General features: G+C 31.2%; 1 protein-coding gene across 1 annotated transcript in view; it reads right to left on the bottom strand.

The window, feature by feature from the left end:
* The window catches only part of crn (pre-mRNA splicing factor crn), a 188888-nt gene extending 171022 nt beyond the window's left edge, over nucleotides 1–17866 (bottom strand). Inside the window, exons 1-2 of the mRNA XM_075369236.1 lie at nucleotides 17414–17866; nucleotides 8026–8115 (exon numbers count right to left, since the gene is read on the bottom strand). Of these exons, the coding sequence (XP_075225351.1) occupies nucleotides 8026–8115; nucleotides 17414–17449 (126 nt within the window). The 5' untranslated portion in view covers nucleotides 17450–17866. The remainder of the gene's footprint in view (nucleotides 1–8025; nucleotides 8116–17413) is intronic.
* Nucleotides 17867–19854: the final 1988 nt, after the last annotated feature.

Below are 19854 nucleotides of genomic sequence, written 5' to 3'. Positions count from 1 at the left end.
CAAACCAACATACTTGGCATTTATAGTCTTAGAAAAGGCATTGGATAATATAAACTGCAATAAAATGTTCAACATTTTAAAAAATTTAGGGTTCAAGTATTAAGATAGAAGAACAATTGCTAACATTTACAGGAACCAGACTGTAACAGTAATAATCAAAGAACATAAGAAAGAAGGTGCAATAAAAAAGGGAGTCTGAAAAGGATGCTCCCTATCACCGTTACTTTTTAATCTTTACATAGAACTAGCAGTTAATGATGTTAAAGAACAATTTAGATCCGCAGTATCAGTGCAAGGTTAAAAGATAAAGATGCTATGATTTGCCGATGATACAGTAATTCTAGCAGAGAGTAAAAAAGATTTAGAAGAAACAATAAATGGCATGGATGATGAAGTCCTACGTAAAATCTACCGGATGAAAATAAAAAGAACAAAACAAAAGTAATGAAATGTAGCAGAAATAATGTAGATGGAGCACTGAATGTATATATAGGAAGAGAAAAGATTATGGAAGTACAAGAATTTTGTTATTTGGGAAGTAGAATTATTAAAGATGAATGAAACAGGAGTGATATAAAATACCGAATAGTACAGTCAAAAGTATAATTTGCTTACACTAAAAATTAATTTAAATGTCAGGAAAACATTTTTGAAAGTATATGCTTCGAGTGTAGCTTTATATGGAAGTGAAACTTGGACGATTGGAGGACCTGAGAAGAAAAGATTAGAAGTTTTTGAAATTTGGTGCTATAGGAGAATGTTAAAAACCAATGGGTGGATAAAGTGACAAATGGGATTTGTTGCAGCAAACTGATGAAGAGAGAAGCATTTGGAAAAATATAGTTGAAAGAAGAGACAGACTTATAAGCCACATATTAAGGCATCCAGGAATATTCGCTTTAAAATTGGAGAGACATGTAGATGGGAAAAATTGTGCAGGTAGGCAACGTTTGGAATAAGTAAAACAAATTGTTAGGGATGTAGGATATAAGGGGTATACCAAAATGAAATGACTAGCACTAGATAGGGAATCTTGGAGAGCTGCATCAAACCAGTCAAATGACTGAAGATAAAAAAAAAAAACAATTGAAAATACTTTTTAACATATAATATTATTAAATATAAGTTAAGTATGACCAGAAGTTTATTTATTTTATTCTCTTATGGTTTTAAGTAGGGTTCAGAAGGGGAGTTCAGATTATCTCAGAACCACAGGTTGTATTTAGTGCACAATTAATCTTATCTTAATCGTACTCATGTGTTAACAGTGCACAAGAATAAATATCTAGGAATAACATTTTTATCTACGCCTTTGTTCTTTCTTTTTGAAAGTAGAGACACTGTTACAAAAGTAGGAGTTAACAGCAAACAATGTAAATTACAAGGGACATTCAATAATTATAAAGAAAAATTCATGTAGAAATGAAACATTTGTAGGAGGAGTTTTGTACTTCCAAGACTTTATGTTGGCATCACTGGGACGAGCTGAGAACAGCTAATGGATAAAAATTGTTTTGTTTATAACCTCAATATTGCATTTAACGATGGCATGACTGCTTGAAGTTTTCACATTTGTTGTACAACGTTCAGTGATCCATTTTTTTGCTTTCTGAAAGTGAAAAACCAGTTAAAATCTTTTCTTGAATGATTTTACAGTATGATGAAAGTTATATGAACTGCGGAAATTTTATAAGTGGGTAGAACAGTTTAAAAACAGTAGAAACTCAGTGACTGATGAGCAACGTCCTGGCCGGCCAGTTGAAGTGTCAACTCCTTCTCTTGAAACCTGCACTGACGACATTATTCACCAAGACCAATGTATTACAGTTGAACATATAGCAAAAACAGTTACAGTAAGTGTTGGCAATGTTCATAATGCTATCAATAACAAGCTCAAGTACAGCAAAACATGTGCCAGGTGGGTCGCAAAAGAGTTAACGCAACACAAGGAAACAAGATTCAAAGTGTGTATAGACTTGAAAGAACGCTATGAAGGAGAAGGTGACCCTTTTCTAAACAAGAATTTAACGTGTGATGAAACTTGGGTTCACCATTTTGAACCAGAGTCCAAAAGACAAAGTATGAAATGGAAGTACACCAGATCACCTGTCCGAAAGAAATTCAGAACGCAAGCATCAGCAGGAAAAGTCATGTTGACCGTCTTTTGAGATGGCCAAGGTATCGTCTTTTGTGATTATTTGGCAAAACAGTGTACGGTAAATAGTATCTACTACTCAGACATGCTGATGAAAAAAGTAAAGCCAACAATGAGGAAAAACATTGCAGCTCTCAAAGAAAAGGCGTGATACTGCTACATGACAATGCTCGCCCTCACACCACCCAGCTGACCCAAGAAACCACTGGAGAAATGGGTTGGGAGATAATACCACATCCTCCCTACAGTTCAGATTTGGTTTCCTCAGATTTTCATTTGTTTGGTCCACTCAAGAAGGCATTATGTGAAAAAACAATCAGCAACAAGGAGGTCAAAGAATTTGTAGGAAAGTGGGTCAAACAACAACACAAAGACTTTTTTGCATCATGTATGAAAAAATTAGTTCATCGTTGGGACAAGTGTATTAATATTGGTGGGGATTATGTTGAGAAGTAGTAAAAGTCTCATTTTGTAAAAGTAAACAGTTTTTTCTACATCAATTTGTCTCTTTAATTACTGAATATCCCTCATATTAATAACATACATAACATAACAACTAACATTATCCATGAAGTAGGAAATTTTCAATACAGTAAATAGGCCAGTTGTTACACATGCAGCATAAGTGTGTAGTTTTACGGAGAGGGTAGAAAAACAAAATTTTGTTTAATTTTTTATGAAAAATTTATCTGAGTTGTCAAGGAACAATCCTGATTATATTTTATTCTTAAAATCAGGAGTAGAGAAGATGTGATGACATACGTTAAGGCAATACTTTATAAACTGAAGACACCCAAGTTACTCAAGCACTCAAGTTAGTAGTAGGTTTTTTGTTTTTAAAATTATTTTTGTGTGAGAAAGATGGGGTGGTATATGTGTGGTTGAGATTATTAAGGATTACAGAGTTACCAAAACTTATGGCAAATGGGGAAGTAAAACTGTTGATGAAGGAATACATGTAATTAGTTAACTGATAAGATAAAATAAATTTTATGCTGGGGGAAAGGCTGGAGAAACATAATTTCACTCTATGCAGTGCTGAAAATTGATAGAGAAGGTAGAGGTTACCCTGAACAATTTTAATAAAATGAGTTTCATGATTATTTCTTTTTGAGGAATTCAGGGAGGGGTATTTATATGAATTAAACAAACCCTTGTGGGTGTGAGGAAGATGTGGTTAGTTGTGAATTATTGTGAGATGACTGTGTTATTGAGAATTTGCATGGAAATGATTGTTTATTGTAATATCATTAATTTAAAATATTTATTTTTTCTTGTAATGTATATTCAAGGCAAGTTCTTTTAATTCTTTGTTTTAATTTTAAACCTGACCAACCCAGCTCATGGTTTGAATATAGTGGATGGAGAATATAATAAAAAACTACGCTAACGAAGAAATTATAATATAAATGATTGCTATTATATGTGTATATAAAATCTGATAATAAATTGTATATATATATATACACACATATATGTATAATGTGGTCAGATCATGTGATGAAAAAAATTTGAACAAAATGTGATAGATAGTTGAGGTAGTCAGATTTTCTTTTTTCCTGTTTAGCCTCTGGGAATCACCATCAGGTATTACTTCCGAGGATGAATGAGGATGATATGTATGAGTGTAGGTGAAGTGCAATCTTATACAGTCTCAGGTCAATCATTTCTGAGATGTGTAGTTAATTGAAACCCAACCACTTGAATGCCACTGGTACATGATACTGGTGGTATCCATGATGCAACCGGTATCCATGATGTAGTATTCAACAAAAAAAACTGCCTTACTAGGATTAACTGCCTTAAAAGTAACTACCTTTACTAGGATTTGAACATTGGAACTCTCGACTTCAAAATCAGCTGATTTGCAAAGATGTGTTCACCACTACACCAACTCGGAAGGTGGAGATAATCAGACTTGTCATATTATAAGCAGAGCCTTTTGCTTTCAAATTGAGTTCACTCAGAATTTGTGTTATATTTTTCAAATTTTTTTAATTTTATAATGCAAGTAAATTTTTATATTTTTCATTTGTTTTTCTAATTCTTTCTCTTCATATTTACATTAATTTTTCCTCCTGCTGAATCAAAACAATGTATGTAAAGCAATATTTTACAACAGAAAGGTGTACATTTAATCTGTTGCTCTACAACATCTGTCTCAGTCTTTCTTGTGGCCGTGATACATGGAAAGCACCTACGGCAGTGAAATGCCAATTTATACGTATTTACTTCATGCTTGCAAGCACTTCTTGGAAAAGGAAAAAAAAAGAGATTTTTAAATCAAACCAAGAGGTCTGCTAAGCATCTTGATGCTTAGTAGAGCACTAAGCATATAGTACATCATCAAGTGACATATCATATCACTCGATAACAAAGTATATTAAGTTTCTTTTGTTTAAAACATGACAGAAGAAACTAATTTGCTTCCAAATAAGAATGAATAGAATAGAAGAATCTTGCTAAAAGAATTATATGTTGTTTTTTTAGATGACGGATATTAACTGCTTTGGTCATTTTATCCTACGAAAATGGAAATCTGTAAAGTATGAGAAATGCCATGCCTGACCAAATTATATGTTAAAACTACATAAACAGCAATGAGAAGGGAAAGTTAGTGAAAAATACAACTAGATGAAAAAATCTAAGTATACACAAAAAATACAGTACACTCTGATATACAATACAGTTAAATAGTTTAAGTCTTACAGAATAGTAAATTAATTTTTCATAATAGCAGTAAACTTGCATGGTTGAAGTGCTACCACAACTACAAGATGTGTATACAACTGTACTTCAATAAGATCCAATAAGTTGTTAACTTCTGCTGTTTGATATACAGAAATAAAATCATTTTAAGAAAAATACTAAATGTTTGAAAATTAAGTTTCATTACTGTAGTGCTCTTATACCACTATCTTTTTTTTTTGGAGTCAACAGTTATTTAACTGGTCTATGTTATTTTTCATTCCTTTCTGCTTTGCACTAATATTTAATTCGAATATGTTTACTGCACTGACATCCTCAGTCCTTATTTGTGTTATACACCACAATTTATATATTTCCTATAGAGTTTTTCTCTACAAATTCTTCATATACCAAACTAAGTACTTCAATGACAGATGAAACACCATTCTTAAACATGAATATACTTCATTAACTTTTTATATTATTGTTTTAAAAGACGTTATGGAACATGTTTTTATATTATCTTTTTAAAGACATTATGGACCACTGAAATGGTATGCTCACAAAACTAGGGGAAGCACAGGAAATGTTTACATGTAATTATTTTTATTTCCTTTTTTTTCAAACAGATTGAAAAAATATAAGCTAACTTAAAATGAAACAATCTATACAAATATTATAACAAATTCTTTGTAATTTTTAGATATGCCATTGAAATGACATCTGTTATGAAAGTAAAAACCTCTCTTTATATTATACTAATAAAAACTAATTTAAAAACCACTTGATAGAAAAATTTGAGTTTTGTACTATATCAAACATTGTTCTTTCCTGAATTAGTTTCAAATCTGCAAAAAAAAACCAAATTAAGAATTATAACAAACTAGCTGATCCAGCAATGCTTTGCCATTACTAGATTTGAGTATATATAAAGATTAAATGAACACGAATGAAAGTTTGGTAAAACATAAACAACTGAACATTACGGAACTTCACAAAATTTAACCTTTCCCTTTTTTCCTTCTTCTCTTCTTCCCTTTCTCCCTATTTCCCTTTTTCCATTTTTTGCAAAAATATTTCTTTGCACGTAACTAATACATAGCCAAATTAGGCCATAAATACAGTTTTTTTTTAAATATCTCAACCCCAGCACCACCTAGCGGGTCCATTTTTTGCAAAAATATTTATTTTCATAAAACCAATTTACATTCTGAATATGAGCCAGATCAGACCATAAATACAATTTTTCAAAGTATCTTGATCCCAGCACCACCAAGTAGATCCAAACTAACTCAGAAATCTTCAAGGGTGTGTGCACAACAACTCACCAAAGTTTCATCGCAATCGGATAAAAGGTATAGAAACGCATACAGGACAAACAAACATTCATTTATATATATATAAGATTACAAAGAAATTCAGAATTTTTATACCTTTAGTAGTTTTTTACCTTAGTTTCCTGATAGTACCACTTCAATGTTTTACATCTTTAAAAAGATTATATAAAAAATTAAAACTAAACCATTTATATTTATGTTTAAGAATGGTGTTTCATCAGTCATTGAAGTATTGATTTAAATATCTTAAATTGTTTTCGTCTAATAAAAGAATAATAACTTCACAGTAAATCATCAGTACAAAAATTTACAAGTCTGTGCTATATGTTTACACGAAAAAAGAATGCAATGAATCTTAACTTCATTTTCTTTTATATTAGTCAGCAATTCTATTCTTAAATTTGTCCTTATACAGCTTGTTAATTCTTATACAGCTTCTACACAAAACACATAAATTAATAAATATAACCAAATTATAGCATAATCTAAACCCTTCTAATGAACTCCTTTAACAATAATGATAAAAAACTATACATAACAAATATTTAATTAGTGACTAAAGATGTATTTTCAATACTTTGAAAACACTCTCAAAGGTGAATCTTTTAATAACTGGCTATTAAAAGATGGGAGGGGATAGAGCCGCCATGTTGGAATCAAAATGTTTCTACACTCAGTACATTGACCACAACAATGTTCATGATGAGGACACAGTGGTTATCCTAGCTTTGTGACTGATGAACTGAGAATGAAAATCAAGAAAAAAATTTGTGAAAATCGCTGCATTACGATTACAGAACTCTCGTTTCATTTCCCCCAAATTTCACAAAGTTTACTGCATGAAGTTGAATCGGGGAAGCTTTGTCATCACTAGTTTTGTGCAAGATGGATGCCAAAAATCTAAAGTTGCAGATTTCTACAGAGAAGGAATTGAAAAGCTTGTGCATCGTTATGACAAGTGCCTCAATTTAAATGGTGACTATGTAGCAAAATAATTTAAGACTGTCCCTTTAAAATGTATATAATAAAATTTCTTTTCTTTATTTGGTTGATTTTTTATTTCAAAACTTAAGTTACTTTCTGGACAGCCAGATAACTCAGATAAGAGGTACCACAAAATTAATTTTCTTGCTTACTACAAGTCTTATAAAGTAAAAATAACCCCATAATGGTTTTTTTTTCATTGGGTGAATAACTTCAAACAAAAGATTCTCTTTAATTAAGCAACAGGAAAATTCTTTGGATACCACTCAAATCTTAAGAGATGCAAATAATAAGGAAGGTATTCTGTACCACTTCAAGCTGATTCAAGGTCTCAATCTCATAACATGGATTCCAAATCTTCATGCTATATTCCACTATACTGAAGCACCAGGGACTTACACAGATATAAAAATACTTCTTGTCCACCAAATTATCTTCTAACTAGGCCATCTGTATAATGAGGTCAACTGATTTTTTTCAACAAGTATGAAAATTTCAAATGACAGTCAAAATAAATTCATAAATCATTTATACTATTTACACATGTTAGGGTAATATTGTTAATTTAATTACTATCATAGGGAAAATCCTTTGATGGAAGAAGGAGAAAATACTACTTTTTTCTACATTCATCTCTAGACCAACAAGTATAGACCCAACAGCAATTAAACAGTTTTGTATATCATTTTGAAGTATAATTTAATCATTCATTCAGAAATTAAATTCATTATATAATAATGGCAGGTAGTAAATAATTTAATAATCCATTTTATAATTATTATGTCAAATAATATTATTTATCTGATACTTCACAAGAAAATATAAATGATAAAAAACCATATTTTAATGATTTTGACTCACCGGTGGTACAATTTCAAGATCTCTTTCTTTAGCTTCACGAAGTAGTTGTTCAGCAGTAATCTGAATTTCTGCTGGAGCTTTATTTTTAACCTGCAAAAATATTAAACTGTTACTTTCACATTCAGTGCACATTTAAATTAATTTAGTGAAGACAGAAACATAATCCTTAATAAATAAACATTTTATATGCAGCATGGCCAGGAAGTCACCATACCCCTAAAGTTAATGAAAAATATGAGTTAAAATATGTGTTTAGAACAAACAGTATTTTTGTTGGGGTCGGTTGCCAACAGTTTTTTTTACAATGTCACACTCGAGTAAAAGACAGTTGTGCTAAAATGGCTGACATGAGTAGTTACAGCATCACGGAGCGGTTAGTGACAAGTGTATGGTTTCATGAATGACAACATACGAATCAAACAATGAAGCTAATTAGTGATATGTTTCAGCAACGCTTTAATAAGCTGCCACCACGAAAAACAACAATGTTGGCCTGGGAAAAACATGCGTTTGAAATAGGAAGTGTTAAAGAAAGGCCGAGGAGTAAATAAAAGTTAATGCGGTTAAAAACATGTGCTGCTATTGCAGTTTCCAGTGAACAATCCCCAATGAAATCAACTCATAAACAGTCAGCTGAACTTCATATACCATGGATGACAATGCAAGACAATTTATGTTTCACCTGATTTCATCAATGAACAGTCAGATGCAGAAATGGAACATTGTGCTGCATCCTGCCTGGCTTTATTAGAAAAATTCCCTGCTGCAGTGCACCATGGAAAGGTGCTTTTACTGATGAATGTGCAATCTGTCACAGTTCACTTGTCAGAAATGTGTTATTTTGGGTGAAAGAATATCAAAACAAACTTTATTATCTGATACTGTAGACAAAATCAATTTGATAAATTAACAAAGACTTATATTTCTGGACTAAGTACTCTTACTACATATCAATAAACTTGTATTAAATGTTAAAATCATTACTTCAAGGGCTTATTTTTTTTTTCAAATTACATATTATGAAAATGGCAAGCCCTTCACTGACTTGCTCACCAATAATTCTATCATTTCTTAAATAATTACAGAAATGAATCTGGCATAATTATTTCCCAAAAAATTAATCTAAAATAAAAAATCTAATAAAAAAAATTATGTAATAAAAAATTAATCTAATAAAAAAAAAAGTAAACATTACAAAGCATTCAGAAAGTCACTGTGCAGTATGCTTTGGAATTATGTGGTGCTTTGGCATTCTGTTCTTTCAGGGTTAGATTGGTTGCCTTGTGAGTTCACTAAGTGTTGCTAAAAAACCAAGACATCAGTTATTGTGTTGTGATTGAACATGCTTCGTTTTGTTTCGTGATTTTTGGTTTATCAGAATCAATAGTTGTGAGAAATGTAATGGTTTTTTTGGAAGAGGAATGCATTTTTCTCACTCAACATGTCTTTTGTGAAGGTAACAAGTACAATTTTAGTGGGGCACAATTTTCTGAAAAGTTTCCAAACATGCTTATTCTTCATCACAATCCAGTTAAATTCTTACTGAAAAATTTCAGGCAACAGGCAATGTCGAAGATGCTGATCAAAGTGGAAGACCTCCTAAACTAAACAAACAGAAGCTGCTTGATATTTCAGATGCTATGGCTGAAAGTCTACCAAAGTCAATGTGTAAGTTAGCACAGCAGCAAGATATCGAACTTGCTACCGCACATAAATCTGTAAGAAAAGAACTGAAACTTTTCTCCCTACAAATTAATATGCGTTCAAGAACTGAAACCTACAGATCGAGCCAAAAGACTACATTATTGTCAATAATTTAAATGTTTTATTGACCAAAATTCCATAGGTATCCTCACATGATGTTTTTTACAGTTGAAGTGTGGTTTCATCTGGGAGAGTATATTAATTCACGAAATACACAACTGTGGTCGACAACTTATCCCCATGAACATTAACAATCTTTACATGAAGTGGAAATTGGAGTCTGGGTCAATGTGAGAAGAACATGTGTTGTGAAAATCTTTTTTGAAAATACATTTAATAGTGATTGTTACTGTGTTGTTTTAACAAACTTCATTAGTCACTTAAGAGAAATGGAAATCAATCATGGCTGGTTCCAACAACATGGCACCATAGCCCACACAGCTAACAGGTTAATGACTTTTTTACAAAATGTCTTTAGTGAACAAATTATTTCAAGGGGTTTGTGGTCTGCACTTTCACTTGATCTACTTCCCCAGATTACTATGGGGAGCAGCAAAACAAGCAGTGTATCACAACAGACCATGCACAACTGACAAACAAAAACCCGCAATAACAGCATCATACGAAATATTCCAGTACATCACGTTTCAATTTGTTTTCAAATTGAAACGTGTGCAGTGTTGTATTGATGTTGGAGGTAATTTTCAACACCTTTTATAAACTATTCCAGTTATTGCAGTATCTGTTTCTATAAAATAATGAAATAAAAATATAAAGTACTAATTAGGAAAGTTTCGTCATTACACTTCCATAATTCCTGTGCACAGCAACTTTTGGAACGTACTCTATTTTAACATCTAACAACCCCTAATAAGTTAATTAAAATAGAGCATGAAAAGAGCTGCAGAGGCCAGAAGAGCTATTCTGGCTTAACTTTAAACCTGACAGAAATATTCGCCATAAGCAACAGGGACAGACTACACTTTTGCCTCACTTCTTTAGGAGTCTCAGTTTGTCTTTTTTTTTTTTTTTTACTTTTATTACAAATGGTACTTTTACAAAATAAAAACACTAAAAAGATTTCCACCGAAAAAAATAAATAAGAAATATGAAAATTATTTGTCAATTGGTGAAGTAAATAAAAAAATTTACTTATACTTAGTAAATATTTTTTTTTTTTTAAATATACCTACTATCATTCTATTTAATAATTTACTAGAAATTTAATTGAGCACAATTTCCCTCTCTTACTATTAATGGTCAATTATTACTTTATAGCGATCAAGTAAAATGTGCTGTTATTCAGTAACAATGAAAATTTTTAAGTGTAATGCTGAATACGGTTCTTACACTTTAACTTAAAGATTCAAATATTATGAAAATACTGTGTAGCATATCAGTTTTTAATTGGGTAAATAAGGAATTGGTATCTATCGATATAATCTTGTATATTTTGTTAAAATGTCATCATTCAATATGAATTAAAACAGAAGATATTAGAGATCCAATAATGAAGCCCTATGGAACAACAGAGTGAAAAATTTATGATATGAATATTTTTTATTAAAAATAACAATAATTTTGTCATGAATCATTAACTTATTACCAAATGATTTTTTTCAACAGTTTAATCTTAATTAATGAAGCTTGGATATACTGTTAACAATCTTTTAATTACATGGTTTTTCCAGTGATTATTTTAAAAATAAACATTTCAACAGTACTTCCAGCATTTCAATAATAACAATCAGGTGAAGAAATCAGTCCTATCCTGGTTTTGATGTAACAACAAATCTTACTACATTGCTGATATCCAGGCATTAGTGAAACACTGGAATAAATGTAGCAGGGGATTACATTGAGAAATAAAAGTATTTCTAACATAAGCAAGTACTACTTTTTTTTTTGTCTTCAGTCATTTGATTGGTTTGATGTAGCTCTCCAAGATTACCTATCTAGTGCCATCTTTATTATCTAGTGTCCATCTTTAATAATTCTACTTCCCAAATAACAAATTCTTGAACCTCCATAATCTTTTCTCTTCCTATTTTTATATTCAGTGGTCCATCTACATTATTTCTACTGCATTTCATTACTTTTGTTTTGTTCATGTTTATTTTCATGTGGTAGTTTTTTCATAGGACTTCATCCATGCCATTTATTGTTTCTTCTAAATCTTTTTTACTCTCTGCTAGAATTACTATATCATCGGCAAATTGTAGCATCTTTATCTTTTCACCTTGCACTGTTACTCTGGATCTAAATTGTTCTTTATCATTAACTGCTAGTCCTACGTAAATATTAAAAAGTAACAACGATAAGGAACATTCTTGTCAGACTCCATTTTTTATTACGGCTTCTTTCTTATGTTCTTCAATTATTATTGTTGCAGTTTGGTTCCTGTAAATTTTAGCAATTGTTCTATCTCTATACTAGAACCCTAGATTTTTTAAAATGCTGAACATTTTACTGAAGTCTATGTTATCAAATGTCTTTTCTAAGTAAATAAATACTATGTATGTCAGTTTGTTTTTCCTTAATCTTCTTTCTACTATTAATTTGAACACTAAAATTACTTCCCTTGTCCCTATACGTTTCCTGAAACCAAATTAGTCTTCTCCTAACACTTCTTCCACTCTCCTCTCACTTCTTCTATACAGAATTCTAGTTAAGATTTTTGATGTGTGAGTAATTAAGCTAATTGTTCTGTATTCCTCACATTTATCTGCTCCTGCTTTCTTTGGTATCATGACAATAACACTCTTATTGAAGTCTGACAGAACTTCCCCTTTTTTGTAAATATTACACACCAGTCTGTATAATCTATCACTTCCTCACATGCACTGTGCAGTAATTCTGCAAGTATCTCGTCTATCCCAGGAGCCTTTCTGCCATTAAAATCGTTTAATGCTCTCTGAAATTTAGAACTCAGTATTGTGTTTCCCCTTTCATCCTCTTCAACTTCCTCTTCTTCCTCTATAACACCATTTTCTAATTCATTTCCTCTGTATAATTCTTCAATATACTCCACCAACCTAGCGACCTTTCCTTTCGTACTATAAATCGGTGTACCATCTTTGTTTAACACATTATTCGATTTTGATTTACGTACCCCAAAATTTTCCTTAACTTTCCTGTATTACCAATGATCATTTCTCTTTCCACTTCTGAACACTTTTCTTTAATCACTCTTCTTTCACTAATTTGCACTTTCTGTTCATAGTATCTGACTAGCTATGTTCTCTTCTTATACTTTCTGTGTTCATCCATCAGCTGCAATATATCCTTTGATATCCAAGGTTTTTTAACAGTTCTCTTTGTTCCACTTAAATTCGCTTCTGCTGATTTAAGAATTTCCTTTTTAATATTCTCCTATTCTTCTTCTGTATTTTCTACCTTACCTTTTTTACTTGGACCTCTTGTGATGTTCTCCTGAAAAATCTTTTTTACCTCCTCTTCCTCAAGTTTCTTTAAATTCCACTAATTCATTTGATACCTTTTCTTTAGGTTTTTAAACTCCAATCTACATTTCATTATCGCTAAATTATGGTTGCTATCAATGTCTGCTTCAGGATAAACTTTGCAATCGACGAGTTGATTTCTAAATCATTGTTTAACTATGATATAATCTATCTGATACCTTGCACTGTCGTTCAGCTTTCTCCATGTGTATATTCTCCTATTATGATTTTTAAACTTGGTGTTGGAAATTATTAAATTATACTTTGTGCAAAACTCAATAAGTCAGTCCCCTTTTGCTCAGCCCATATTCACCCACAATAATTCCTTCATTGCCTTTTCCAATGATTGCATTCCAATCTCCAACTATTAATTAATTTTCATCCCCTTTTTATGTGTTTTTGCTTTGTGAATTTCTTCATATACACACTCTACCTCATATCATCAAGGGCACTTGTAGGCACGTAGATGCTAACAATCGCTGTTGGCTTACGTTTTGATTTTATCCGTATTACAACGATCCTATCGCTATGCTTTTTGAAATACTCTCTTCTCTTCCCTATTCTCTTGTTCATTACAAAATCTATTTGTGCCTGCCCCTTATTTGATGTTGAGTTAATTATTCTAAAATCACCTGACCAAAAGTTGTTTTCCACTTGCAAACCTCGCTAATTCCTACTACATCTACATTTAACCTAACCAATTCCCTCTTTAAATTTTCTAACCTACCACCTTTTTTTAGACTTCTAACATTCCACACTCAAACTCATAGAATTTTATTTTTTAATTTTCTGGTGACCCCTTTCTTAGTAGTCCCCACCTGGAGATTCGAACAGGGGACTAGTTCACCTCCACAATATTTTACCAAGGAAGGCGCCTCCATGTTTTTTTACATGAAAATGCAAAGCTACATTTTCTTGGGAAAATGTAGCTTAACTCCATAGCTTTCAGCTGTGCAGTACTCAGAAGATTGAATGATGCTAATATGGCCGTTTAAATCCTCCTGATCTACACCATTAAAAATTACCAAAGAGCTGCAGCCCTCTTTTAGTAGTCATTCCATTTCTCTTTCAGGATTCATTTCATACCTCTTAGATACCTCTCTTATATGGTTGCACCTTCGGTCCAGCTACTTTGTATCAGTGAGCACTCAAGCCCCTCACCATCAGCAAGGTCTCATGATTCATAGGAGTTTCTACATTTATTAAAAATTAATAGTCCCAGATTGACCTGAACTCCCCTTGTATATTTCATAGCATAAAATCATAAAAAATGAAGTGGGCAGATTAAAATCTTGAAATACATTTACTGTGGTCATTTTAATTCAACTACTTTATCTTCATCCGAGTCGAAAATAATATAATTGCTTATTATCTCCTAAAAATTAAATCTCTGATTAAGCATACATAATTATATGTAAAATGTCATTGAAATTAAATAAAGCTATCACAATTCTGACAAGTTATTCTGTAATTATCTCTTTTTTTTAAATGAAAGCATCATAAATATCATTTCCAGCTGCAGCTATTGAGTTTATACATTTTTGGATAAAAGATTATATTTCATCAAATCCAACTAATCTTTAAGTATTTAAACATACACTATTAATAAAAGCACATATTTTCATATGTACTTTTATCAATTATTGAATTATTATAAAAGAATATACTATTCTAAATAAGAGGATATTCTAGATGGGATAAATTACTGCTAATGTTGGAAAAGAAGGGAATTGACTGGAAAGAGATGCAACTGACAAAACAGCACCAGAGAATAAAAGTAAGGGTAGGAGATGAAATGAAAGGAAGAACAGGAATTGGAAGGGAAGTGAGGCAGGGATGCTGCATGTTACCAACATTGTTTAGTATATATCTGGAAGAAACAATTAAATACTTTCTGAACAGGAAAATACGAATAAAGACTGGGGGAAGAAGAATAGAATGTGTACGTTTTGCTGATGACTTGGCAGTACTGGCGGACAGCTCAATTAAACTAAATGCAATGCTTGATGAAGTAAATGAAGCTTGCAAAAGTCATGGTATGAAGGTAAACAAAAAGAAGTCAAAGTACATAGTATTAGGTTAAAAGAAGGAGGGCTAAGATTAAGATAAGAAATGAAGTTCAGTATAGGGAGCTTTACAACTGATGACCTGACTTGCACAGCAGAAATTAAAACAAGCATATAAAGAAGTAATCAGGCATTTAATAAGAAGGGAAATCTGATCAGTGGAAAGTTAAACTGAGCATTAAGGAAGAGATTGAAATGTTTTATTTGGAGTGTGATGCTCTATGGAACTGATACATGGATGTGAGAAAAGCACAGAAAATGAATTGAGGTTTTTGGGAAGTGGGTGTGGCGCAAAATGAAAATGTCTTGCCATGATTTGGTCTTTTTTTCTTTAACAAATAAAGAAGTATTAAGGAGAATTAGAGAGAACAGGAAAATACTAAATGTGATTAAATATAGGATAGGCAACAGGATAGGACACTGTATGAGAAGGTGTTTATTAGTAAATGTGATAGAAGACTTCATGAATGGAAGCAAAGGAAGAGATTTCAAATTATGTATGAGATTATGGAAAAAGGAAAATATGCTGAAACAAAGAGGTTATCAAAGGATAAAACAAGGTGGAGAGCAGCACCTGTGACAGAATTTGCTCTAATGGCACAACACTATGAATAAATAACTATTACTGGCTTTATTTTTGTCCATTTTCACCATTACTATTCTTGTTTTTTTCCAAGTTTTTGTCCTTGATGTAAACAATGAAAATTATTTAAAATAATATCTTCTAAAGTAACCACCCTAACCAAATTATAGATTTGTTTTCAACAACTTTAAAATATTTTCAGCTACCATTGAGACCACTTCAGCATTATTGATTCTAGTTTCACCAAGGTAAAAGCTTTTTTAGAATTAGTAGCCATATATTTAGAATGTGGCTGAAAGTAAACTGGGTTGTAAGCATCTTTAAGATATTAAAATTTTTTTATAAAATTTGGCTTAGATTGTTTTAGAAGTTTACAATTTTAAATAATATTCTTGTTTCTTCTTGCTAATTATTTTCCATATATATTTAATTTACTAATACTATGAAAGAGAATTTTTCTTTTGGCTGATAGTTGTGGGTAGGATTGTAAGAGCTCTCAAACATAACCTGTACACCTTCAGATTTTGTGTACAAATTATTGGGAATTTTATAATTGTTTTTAAAAATTGTTTAAGAACATGAAAAAATTGTTTAAGTTTCTTTAAAAATTTTATAAAATGTAGTAAATTTATTCTCAGCACCAACTGTGATATAAATGTAGACCTGTAGAGTAACAAGAATGCAATGTTTGGAGTTCCATTAATAATTCTATCATACCTTATACAAATTTAGAGCATCTTACAATCATCCTGAAACACAATCATGTATGGTAATTTGAAGTGCTGGTTATGTAACTTCAACTCTACATATAACAATATTAGTCGGTTAATTATTAATGCATATCTCTTTATTTTTTATGCAAGTTGATGTTTCAATCTCAATATTAGGGTGAAAAAGTTTAAATAAAAAATCTGTTTGTGCAGGCAGTACCATTGTTTGATTAAAAGTCACTGATAATTAAATACTGCATGTTTTTATAATCACTAAATCTAGTAGTATTTTTTTTTTAAATAATTAGTTTTCTGTTTGTGTTGGGGAATATAATCCAAATCAAACCATTAAAATAAGCAACTTTTGCAAATTCATAAATTCAATCAACTGAAATGTTAGAGACCCATCAAGAATTTTTATCTTTTTTAAAATACGTGCTTAGATTAAACAAATATATAGATAGATCTACAAAAATATAATTTTTATTGCATATTTTAACATCAGGCAATTCTTTTCATTACATGTTATCAAAAAACTAAACAATATAGAAATATTAGAAAAAATCGCCACGTCTTTCAGCAATTATAAGAAATTAGCTGAAAACAAAATATTAAAAATTATTTATAGACAAAAGGACATATATTGTCGACTCCAGAGCCAAAAATAATCTCCGTCTTAGTAAAACATGATTACATTAAATGATTTTTCATTAATAATATTTGATTATCAGCATAAAGTTCGAGTCAAACCGTAACTAGTAAAAAAATCCCAAAACTATAACAAACTTTATACCTGTTAATGTTATCAATCATAACAAACTTAATATAAAAATTTCACTAAATAAATATAATAATCATAATTACCTTAGCAACTTTTGGCATTTTTTGAGGTTTTTCCATTTTTCTGTAGGTTATAACAAAAAGGAATTAATAGAAAACGAAATCTTTCAAGTTCAACTCTTTTGAATAAACGCAAAATGGTCAGCTCCAAATTCTATAAATAGTATATACGGTAGTTTCTACAACTGTTTCAAAATATTAACTATTTAAACCCCTAACATCAACACTGTTCTAATTAAACCAAACCAACTGTTTCAGAGACCAATTTTAGGTTATGAACGAGAACAAACAACTAATTACAAATGGGAAGAACCGTGAACGAGTCGTTCCTTCAATTCTTTATACTGAACGAAAGAATCGAGAATCGGTTGCAGGAGAAACCGTTTACGATTCTTAACAATGAATGGATAGGAGACAGGAAAAAATCTATCTCAATTACGATTCGATTCATAGTAATCTTTCTTGTGCATAGCTTGTAGTGGGGGATCCTCCTACCACACCAAATTCTAGCTTGCGTTTGTTTTCTTATATCAACACATGACGCATAAGTTATTACACCACCATCACTAATGTTTATTGAACATTTGGCAAATTTATTACTTCTGATTATAAAATATTTTTATTAACTGTGCTATTTAACTGAGTTAATCTTAAACAATTAAATTTTATCTGTAAGTCCCGTAAAACATTTTTAGTTTTACATCAACTACAGCGAAATGAGATAAATATATTTTTTCAATTCATTAAAAGTATTTATGTTTTTTTTTTCTTGTTAACCTTCGGAAGCACCGTCAGGAATTACTTCAGAAGGTGAATAAGGGTGTTATGTATGAGTGTAAATGAAGTGTAGACTGTACATGACCAGTCTCAGGTCGACCAGTTCTGAAACGTGTGGTTAATTGAAACTCAACCACCAAAGATAACCGGTATCCACGATCGAGTGTTAAAATCCGTATAAAACTGCTTTTACTAGGACTTGAACCTTAGAACTCTCGACTTCTAAATCAGCTGATTTGCTTAAACGCGTTCACCACTAGACCAACCCGGTGGGTAAAAGTATTTATAATTAGAAAATTTATCTTAAACTAATTTCTCTAAAGCTATAAATGACAAAATGGATAATTTAAAATAATATAACTTGTACGGTACCTTATTTTTGAATGAACGAGCCAATGATTCCGTCTTTGTTTTTTTTTATCACATCGAAGTTATGATGTTACATTTACTTTGATGTTTTTACTAATACGCGCACAGTTACTTACACTGACACACAAACATTTTGTTTTTAAACATGTTTGGTTCTATTATCACAAAAAATAATAAAAATTAATCAAAATAAATAATTAGTTAATACCTTTCAAATACACTTTATAATATTTTACATATTTTCGTGTAGAAATATATTTTTTTCGAAATTCTTTGCAAGTCTATTTTGCTGCAAATTCTGCTGCAAGTCTATTTCGTCTTTCTGTTATTAACTGTCCCGCTTTTGAAAAAAAATCTATCACAGGGAACGGAGGTTGCAGGAATGCAAAGTCTAGTTCGCATTATTTTGAATAATCTTGGATAAATTAATCACCTTTTTCCACCAAGAGAGAGGATTTTGTGTTCGTGGGATGAGCGGTTCATTTATATATTTATCTAGCTCTAAAATGCCTGCTACTGTTGGGTTTGAATAGTCAAAATTGGCGTTACTTTTTTATCAAAATCTTCCCATGCAGTTGAAATGGAGGGTTCAATAATTTCTTGTTCGGTTTCAAACCTATCTCCTTGTTCGATCTGAATACTTCGAACTTTCTGTGAAAGTTTTGTGTAAGCATTTTGGTAAGATGCTTCATCTTTAAAGCGAGTATCTAATAGCATGCTTTCAAGCAAAATATTATTATTTTCAACATCCTTATGTTGCAGTTGCAGTTGGTCTAACATCTTGTTACATACTTATTTTAACGATTTCAGAATTTTGAGTAGAAGATTTAATCTTAAGTACATGTCTTGTCATCGCTCGCACCAATAAACAGATTTTTGAAATAGTGACCATTTTTGAGAACTTATTTCAATAGTTATCTCTTCAAACATTTACAATAATTTGTACATTTCAGCTATAACTGTCCACTCATCAAATGTAATATTATTAAGAATAGAATTCACCAAAGTGATAATCGAAATTAGTGGTTCTTTTGTTTCTAATAATCTATTAAATATGCGCAGGAGTGAGTTCCATCGCGTAGGTACTTCCTGGTTTAATTTTAATTTTTGAAATTCATTTGTCGCTGCATGTTTAGCAGTTTGGAGGCAGCATGGAACTTCGTTTAAAAAATTCGACAATTGCCTTCGATTTTACCACAATTGTTTTACTTCAGACACTGTTGCTTGGACAATTAAATTAACTGTATACGCTAAGCAAGGAATATGGCATAGCTGACAATTGCGAATAGCAACTTTTAAATTTGCTGCATTGTCACTAA

Source organism: Lycorma delicatula, chromosome 1 (assembly GCF_047948215.1).
Source record: "Lycorma delicatula isolate Av1 chromosome 1, ASM4794821v1, whole genome shotgun sequence".
Taxonomy (NCBI): domain Eukaryota; kingdom Metazoa; phylum Arthropoda; class Insecta; order Hemiptera; family Fulgoridae; genus Lycorma; species Lycorma delicatula.
This window is presented reverse-complemented; position numbering and strand designations above follow the sequence as displayed.